At 43.1% G+C, this 9,067-nt stretch overlaps 1 protein-coding gene across 1 annotated transcript; it reads right to left on the bottom strand.

Moving 5' to 3' along the window:
- Positions 1-49: 49 nt before the first annotated feature.
- LOC125756389 (intermembrane lipid transfer protein VPS13B-like) lies at positions 50-8,998 on the bottom strand. The gene is made up of 9 exons (XM_049411087.1): positions 8,896-8,998; positions 8,051-8,125; positions 7,222-7,299; positions 6,558-6,713; positions 6,007-6,324; positions 5,086-5,172; positions 2,813-3,005; positions 1,388-1,612; positions 50-54 (listed from the first exon to the last, which is right to left on the bottom strand). The coding sequence occupies exons 1-9, from the start codon at positions 8,959-8,961 to the stop codon at positions 50-52; spliced, it is 1,203 nt and encodes a 400-aa protein (XP_049267044.1). The 5' UTR covers positions 8,962-8,998.
- Positions 8,999-9,067: the final 69 nt, after the last annotated feature.

Below are 9,067 nucleotides of genomic sequence, written 5' to 3'. Positions count from 1 at the left end.
CAACTCGTCGAACATGTTAGTGCCTTCAGCAAGAAGACCGTATGCAACACTAGACTGCAAAATGAAGTTAAAATTAGGGGTGTGCGAATATTCAAAATTTCGAATATTTTTCGAATAGTGTTTGCTATTCGATTCGATTCGCACTGAAATTTTACTATTCGAACTATTCGAACTTCCCAAAGACAAATGCAGTCAACGTCCGGTTGAAAGTAACCCCTTCAGATTTTCAATAAGCTTCACCTCATTACACTCGCGTATTGCGGCAAAGCTGCCTTTCAAGCTCCGTTACGGTCGAACTTGGCCAAGACATAGTCAACGTCCGATTGGGAAATAGTCCCTAGATTTTCAATATGCTTCACCTCATCACACCCCCGTATTGCGGCAAAGCTGCCTTTCAAGCTCCGCTACGGTCGCAAATGTATTAACTCAAGAAAACGCTGGTTCCAACATGGAGATAAAAGATGTGGCAGAGTTGGGGGTTCAATTAATGCTGTTTTGGACCTGAAATTTGGGCAGGAAGTCCGAAAAAATCGGACGCCGAAGCTTTTTAGCATCCGAAATTTCAGATGTTCTTATATATCGACACCTACGAGGCAGATTTGGAACTCCGGACTTGAAGGGAGCACACCCTTCTCCGCCACATCAATTGGGCTTCCACAGAAGTTGAAAGAGGAGGAGAGGCTGAGGAAATGGCATCTTTGCCTATCACGTGTAAAGTGTTGTCGGCAACACTTTGGTTGCACCAAATCATGTACATAAATGCAATTCGGTCTCTACATTGCCTCACTCTTGATAAGAAAGACAATTATGAAATATGACCCCACCAGCGTTTCATCAACCTAGCGAAAAGAAACACTTTCATGTTGCGATCTCACAAGAACATACTTAGGGATTCTCTGCAACTTTTTCTGTAATTTCACTTCGAATTATTCGAAAAATGTTTAAGAAATATTCGAAAATTATTTGAAATTATTCGATTCGATTCGCACTCAATCTTTATTATTTGAATTCGCTTCGCACCCAAAATATTGCTATTCGCACAGCTCTAGTTAAAATAAAGACACATTTATTACACAAGAGGTTCAATTCATCTAAACATGAATGTATCTTACTCTATCTTAGCGACTAGTCGACACAACTAGCACAAACATGTTGTGTACACAATTGTGTACACAATACCTCAATAGGTCAACATGATGAACACATGGAACAAGACAGGAAAGGTAGCATTTGTCCCGTTGCCTTTCTTACAACTGAACATCATCAATCAGAACATTAGACTGTTAACAGTTTTCACTAACTGGTTCAATGAATGAACGAAATGATTGAATGAATGGAATGAATGAATGAATGAATGAATCAACAGAAAGTGCAGAAATGCACTGACCTTGGTTGGTGGATGGGAAGAGCTGCGTGAGAACTCCTTTTTCCCACATGTGGTCCACTTTGGCTATGCGCTCAACATCGTCATAGGGCCACTTGGCCGCGTGAGGGGAGCCAAAGCTCCATTCCGGACTGCGCAGCCTCCACAGGTCTTCCGGAGGTGTGGTGGAGATTTCGTGGTCCAGCGTTGGAGGCCTCAGTTCAAGCGCAGGAGACGAAACACGCTTGCCTGCGCACGTGCAAGTGGCATGGTCAGAGACAGAAGTCGTTAGCTTAATTGTAGAATTTAATGTACTGAACAGTGGATCACAAGAGATGGAGCGGTGGAGGGCTCTCGGTTCGTTTCAGCCATTTGTGGTTCCGCACCCAAACTGTGACGTACAGACATTTTTGCATTCTGCCTCAGTCACAAGGTGGTCACAGCAGCTGGGAATCGATTGTGTTCATTGGTGTACCATAGCCACCGAGCCACCCCATTGGATAAATGACATTAGCAAACTTCGTAAAAATTGTCATATATAGTCTGCTCAGTACATTACCTGAGACAATAGAGACTGCATACTGGTTGAGCTTGCATGCAAGTGCAGGGAATATTGTGTGCAGGTGTCTTCATGAACTCACTAAGGTAATGGTTTGGGCGTGTCGTTATTTCAAACATTATTCATGAACTTGATCACTGAACCTCGGAAACCATAACACTTTACGTCTGGTGGCAACATGACTGCAGTCTTGTACAATGTACACAGAACTCTTACAGCTGTAGCTCAACAGAATGTCTGGTAGTCAAAATGTAAATTAAAGAATGGCATCAAAAAAATTTAAAGACATTACTACGCCAGTAACATTGTTATAGTAAAGTATCATGGTATCTTGGTAGTATGTATCTTGGTAAACAGAAATCACATAGTAGATGAAATTGCTGCTTAAGATTTAAGTAGCGCACTGACGGACTAGGACAGAGAAAAAGAAGGTGCACAAGAAGGTGAAATTGCTGCTTAAAATGAAACTGCTTCTAATTTGGTTGGTTTTGCATTTGATTGCTGTACCCCCGTACATCTTTTCTAGTAAACGAAACTCCCGTTAAGTGGAACATATTTTCCTGGTCCTTTCAGGCTCCAATTAAAGACATGCTACAGCATTACTAAAAGCCATTACAGAATCTACAATGGCTGCTGCCACAAAACACCCTTCGTCACAAATCACACAAGGTCTATTATACGCTCGGTTCCTCCTTTGGGGTGGTCACACAAAACAAAACCGTTCCACAAGCAAACTAAGAAAGGATTCCAGGCGTCAAATGCTTACTCAGTTGCTTCGGAACATCTGTCAACAGCAACGCAAAAGACCATGTAATTGAAATGCACGTGCAAGACACCGAAAGCAGCTTCAACGCTCCAGCTGCTTCGGCTGCTTTATTCCGAGCACCGACCTGGTCCGAGTTGAAAGGTGAGACTGGACGGCGGTGGGTCCACAAGCAGAGGCCAGTCTTGGCCTCGGCCGGGAACCAAGAGTGAGTGATAGTGCTCGCCTGCGGCTTCGAAGCCCGTCCTTCCGTGAAGGTGGACCAGGAGGCTGCAGGGCAAGTGGCTGCGCAGCACATGAAGGGGCGCGAATGCCAGCACCTGCCAGTGGCCATGAGAGAGCCGGAGAATGAGAAAAAAAATCATGAAGAAGCTCATTTGGGAGCTTGTCTCCCTTAACTCCTATACACGTGTGTGGAGCTATCGATAATACAGTGGAACCCTGATTATACAACTTTGAGGGGACCACGCAAAACTGCCGTATAACTGAAAAACTAAGAATATGGGTACTGACGCTCTGTGTTGCTCAAAAAACGGGTACAGACCACCTGAATAAGCCCATGGCACGACCTCGCAATTCTCTGAGGAAGCTACATTAAATTATTTTAAAAAATGACAGGTAAGGAGGAGACGTGAGCGAATCTTTATTCTCAACTTAAAAAAAAAAGTCGGATCCAACGTCATATAATCGAGGTTTTCTTAATGCAATAGCTTTAAAGGGACCGACAACCAACTTTTGTGGTACCCGTTTTCTTGAGTGCAATGGGAAGCTTACCGGTCAGAGCTTCTAATCACGCAGTGGTAACGTGGAGAACGCCGTAAAACATTTGTAATCAGAGTTTTTCGATCTGCAGCGATTATGCAGTCTTAATATCACATGCTGCAAACAGTGAGAGGTGAGCGCGATAGCGATTATACGCCAGCAGTGGTGACAAGTTATGCCCTAAGTATGAAAAGGCAATGTTACGTTTGCAAAGCCTGCGGTGCCGCGACTACTGCTTTCTAGCCTATTAAATTATTTTACAATAGTTATAGCGTTTTTATGGGGCTTCTTATAGAAGTACTTTGGCCGTACACAGGTCGCTTTATCACATTTTAGTCAAGCCAAGCCAAGCTAAGCCTTCGAAAACGAAACAAGTGGTAGGATACACCAGCAGCGCTGTTCATGAAGTGGTAGCAATCCTCCACAGAACAGTAAGTCGATGGCATTTTGCGAGCAGCAGCGCAAACTCGCGTGCTACTCTTGAAAAATCCGATACGACGAGAGCAGACGAGTCGAGCTACGCGGGAAACGCTGCCGGACGCCGCGCGCATGCGCCGCAGCCTCCGTTTCACTGGAAGCCACGAAAGCAGCGCCGCATCTCATGCTTTACTTCTTTTACCTTAGAAACAAACGGGAATTGACAATAACATACATATTCAAATTTTCAGCCCTCGTTCTGGTGCGTGTAAAAGCATTAGACTACGTACAACAAAGTGCTTAAGACTGCATACGTCTGGTTCATGGCGCTCGCGCTAGGCGGCGCGACATACCGGTTTTCGTTACTTTTAAACGCGATTTAAAAATATAAATCCTACTCAGATCGCGAAAAGTATTCTGGAATCTGTCACTATAATTCACGGCCTTTTCGTTTCCGCCAGGATCTAATCACCCATTCTGGCCAGTTGTCGGTCCCTTTAAGGATGTTTTGCCGGGACCGAACTGATTCACCGTAAAATGTGGGTCTTTGCAAAACTGGGGGACGTATAGGTAATTGAGGTTCCACTGTAATTGCTGGGGAATTACCTGCCAAAACCACAATATGATTACGAGGCATGCTGCAGTGGGGGAATATGGATTAGTATCGTCCACCTAGGGTTCTTTAAGGTGCACCTAAATCTAAGGAACGTGGGTTTTCTTTGAATTTTGCCCCCACTGAAATGTAGCCACTGCGGGCGGGAATCAAACACTTGCCTTGAGCTTAGCAGCGCGGCACCTTATGTGCTAAGCTATCACAGTGGGCTTTATCATGTCTTCATATGATAAAGACATGAATGACTTTACGCAAGATCATTTTAAAAAGAACAGACTGTCTGAACTAATTGCAGTAAATCTGACTTCTTGAAGAGGTAGAACATTAAACAAAATCGCTGTCTTGATATTCAATAACCCTAAGCTGATTCATACACACTGTGCTGATGCAAAACACTGCTTATAAAAGTGAACCTACCAGAGATCACACCAGATCAGCAAGATCACGTGGTTTAGTTACAGGAGAGAGTATGCAGAACAATGTTTAATTTGGCATTCGTTCATGCACCTTCCCTTGTATGCTTTAGCAGTGCGATCATCATAGCGAGTTTTACAGCGCACTGCCAAGATCAACATAAAAGAAGCAGCATTTAGACGAGTGTTACCAACCAGGAGATTTGCAGATGATCCAAAGCAGCCTGCAAAACAATAGCACCATAGCTGGAGCTTTGCAGCATCATCAGTGTCTTGCGGTACCTGCAAAGAATGCACTGCCAACTTAGCTCTCAACAGTACCACTTGGTTTGTCATATACCATATTTTCTAGTATATAACCTGCGCAACATATACAGAAAATGCAGAGGGAAAGTCAGGTTACGGGATGCATGGTAATTTCCGTGTGCAAGGTGGCTTCAGGACAATACGCGAGCATTTTCATTTTTAACAAAAATTTTCAGAGTTTGTAGTTGGGTGTGTGGCTTATATGCAGGAGTGGGTTATGTTCGAGAAAATACATAGCTAGTCTATACATCGCCAATATACTACCTAGCCAGTAAATACAACATGTAACCCTAATTGAAATGCTCATAAAAATATTGTGCACGCAATCCACACAAACAAGGAACAACATTAATTAATTGTGAAGGCAGCTCACAATTATAATGGCAAAAAGTAATACTAGAAATAACCTCATTTTGTATACCAATTACGATCGCTTCTTTCTTCAAAAACACAGTGCAGCTTCATAACAAGGAACAATTAGCCCCCGAGTTTATCTTCCTGGCAATACACGACACATTGCAGTGAATCTGCATCCGAGTCCAAACTCTCCATACAAACTATTCGTGCTGATCTACTGGTGCACCATGCATGGGCAACAAAGCGAGTACAGTAAAGGCCTAATATAACAAATACGGATATAACGAATTATCAGTTATAACAAAGTAAATGGAAAACAGATGTGCCACCAAACTGTGTTGCCTATGGACATTAATAATGAATTTTCAGAAACAATGAAGTCACTTTCATGTCAGATGCCACCTTGTTAAAACGTGGCTTCACTGTAATAGCACATAAAAAATGTAAACAGACCTCGACAACCTTGGCCCAATCCTTCGAGCTCATTGCGTCGAACACCACTTCGCTGGACCAAGGCACAGCGTTCACCCTTGCCTGTCCGCCTGGTGTGGAAGCCTGTCTCCTGAGCGAAAAAGAGTGTAGCCGGCGAGGGTTGACGATGAGGCTCCTACAGGTCTTGTCGGCAAGGTCGACCACCAGGGTACGAGTCTTTGGTGGCTGTGTCGACGGTGACTTGTTGTGTTCCTTGGCCCCGTCGACCAGCAACCTGAGCTGGACCTGAAGGTCCGTCACCAAGTGACTCCGGAGAGTGACTTGGCCAGAGATGATCACCTGCCGCGAAGTTGTGACAAAGTGAGTTGAATGGTCCAGTCACTTCTTTGTTCTTTGCGATCTCTTTGGAAGGTACTGCAGAGCTCCAGATTAACATTAAATTATTTGGGATATTTGGTCATGCATGAAAATCTTACGTAATTGGAAAAAACATGATAACAATATGCTCGAGTTTCGAACGTGACATGACATAATTTAACTATGACATAATTTTTTTTCTGATGGACACTTGCCTGCATCTCGACCCCTTGCCCTCCTTGCATTCTGACCAGGACTGTAGACACTGCCGAAGAACCAATGGGCATTTCCACTGCAATTTCCTTGCCGCAGACCAGTGCGAAAGGGCTGCTCCATTTCCAGTGCTGGTTTTCTATTCCAAGATGCAGCATCTATGAAGAGAAATGCATAAAACAGAGTACCAATGTATGCCGCCAATGTCATTACTAGTGAATCTTTACCACTAAATCAATCACAATCAAATCATGAGATTCAACATCCCAAAACAATCGTCCGATGCAATGAGAGGCATTGTACAAGTGGTCATCATCATAATGAAGTCGCATCCAACATGAGAATATCTTTGTTATACACAATTTTCTATGTAAACGCTCAGCATTCATTCATTACCCAATGGCACTTGTGAAGAAGTCCAGCAGACATCTTAATAACAGGACTGCCAGTAATGAAGACAGTGTCACATTCTTTTTTTATCTTTTCATAATTTCAGTGTGCGTAGTACTTTTAGCAAAGCCAGGGCATCACAGGTGGATTTTTAGAACATCTAGTGAGCAATACAGAGAAGACAAGCATGTAGGACAAACGTCCATGTTGCTAAAAATAGCAGAAATACCTAAATAACAGTGCAAACATGCATTCGGCCAAGTGAAAGGAGCTCACCAATGGTGCCTTGGTGCTCTTCCATGTGTAGGCATGCATATGCCCCGGTTGAAGTGATATCTTCTCCACGGTTCCAGCCTATGGTGACAACCGTATGAAAAAGAACCAACAGGAGCTGTGAAATGACACTCCTTGCCTTTTTTTTGGAAGTGGTACACCCAGTGCTATGGCGGTTTAGCAAAGTTTCTTTAAACACAACAGTCTGCACACACACATACGTACACTTAAAAAAAAATTACATGCATTGTGAAACATCGTTTTGGCTCTGCATAACAGAACGGGATGGAGAAAGAAACATGAAGGACAACCACAGAGTCCTCTTTGTTTTCTTACCACGTAACATCTTCTTACGCACCACAAAAACCATTTTCCGTAACACCAGTAACCAACTAGCCCACCTCAGTCTCTTGATTACAAATGTTGGTACAGCCACAAGAAAGGAAACTGTAGTACACTGTTAACGACCCTATTTCTTCCTTTATCAGACGTGGTGCTTCCAGTTTCATAGAGAAAAATGGTGCAACTTGACTTCTGTTTTGTGTTAATGAAGTTTTTTTTTTCCACATATCAGATAATGATTTTTATTCTACAGAAGTACCATAAGAAGGATGATGGGTAACAATACATAAAAATATCCATACATTCTTTCTTTGTCTGGATTTTGTTCTGTCTTCATTGCAGAAAGATACATTTAGAAACGTGATCTCTCCAGATGGAGTGTCACTCTTAGCTTATTGACAGGGGGGATACCTTTGAAGCGTGCTTACACAGATGGGCAACACTTCCACATACAAAGTCATTTTAGAGCAAAAGGTTACGGGAAACACACCTGGCCAAAGCACACAGTGTCCGTCGTGTTGTTGCAAACAGCCACATAGCTGGGGAGAACGCCAGTGTGTGCATCCTGTAACAGACGGGCAGCCAATAACATTACCTTACTGCAAGACTGGGCCTCACAGACATGAAAACTCCTCAAACGACATGCATAAGCAATGAAAGAGAAGAGCATTACTGGAAAATTGCACAACTCTGCGACGAGCTTCAAGTAACTACACACAGTCATGTTCTCTTGCATGGTGTTCACGGGAACATCACGAGGTTGTTGAGAGTTTCCTCAAACAAGGGTCGTACACTTAGCCATTGTTAATCATTCTGTGCCGTCCAGCCTTGAATGCACAGGAATCAAACGGTCTTATGTTCTGCTAGCTACAAGTAACTTCGCTGAATATTATTTCCGTCCGATAACAATAACAATGCATTAAAAAACTATTGAACATGTTTCTTTACCATACGGCAGCCACGTAAGTATGATCTCAAATAAAATACCAACAAAAAGAAGAGCTTCATTTTTCTCGTTTCCCTACCATTTGCTGGCATCCTACGGTGCACCAATGTACAATACCACACAACAAGCTGTTCATATAAGTGCGAATAATGGTTGTGCCACTCACAATAATACTCAAATACTGTATTCAAGACAATTTAAGTTGGATTTGCACAGTGCACAACTTCAGACAGCGACACAGACTTAAAGTGCTCTTCTGTGCTAACTTAAGAGGAGCATTGTCAACTGCCCAATTTGCAGTTCAAGATAGCACATCTGCATGCACAACTACAATTTCAGATAGCACATCTGCATTCAGTAGAAAGGAAAGAGAAATTGAGTCAGCGAACCGGGCTCCAATAGGAAGCTGCTGTGGAGAGTGTGTGCACCACTGGCTGCAGATCCTGATAAAGCATGGGTCCAGGGATGCCTCAACTTCAATGCCAGGCTCCTGAGATTAAAAGAAAACATAAAGCAGTTTATAATTAAGCTTTTGTTACCCACCAGAAGTTCACAACCTAG

The sequence above is a fragment of the Rhipicephalus sanguineus genome, chromosome 11, assembly GCF_013339695.2.
Source record: "Rhipicephalus sanguineus isolate Rsan-2018 chromosome 11, BIME_Rsan_1.4, whole genome shotgun sequence".
In the NCBI taxonomy this organism is placed as follows: Eukaryota; Metazoa; Arthropoda; class Arachnida; order Ixodida; family Ixodidae; genus Rhipicephalus; species Rhipicephalus sanguineus.
Note: the sequence above shows the minus strand (reverse complement) of the source record. Positions and strands in the feature narration are given on the sequence as shown.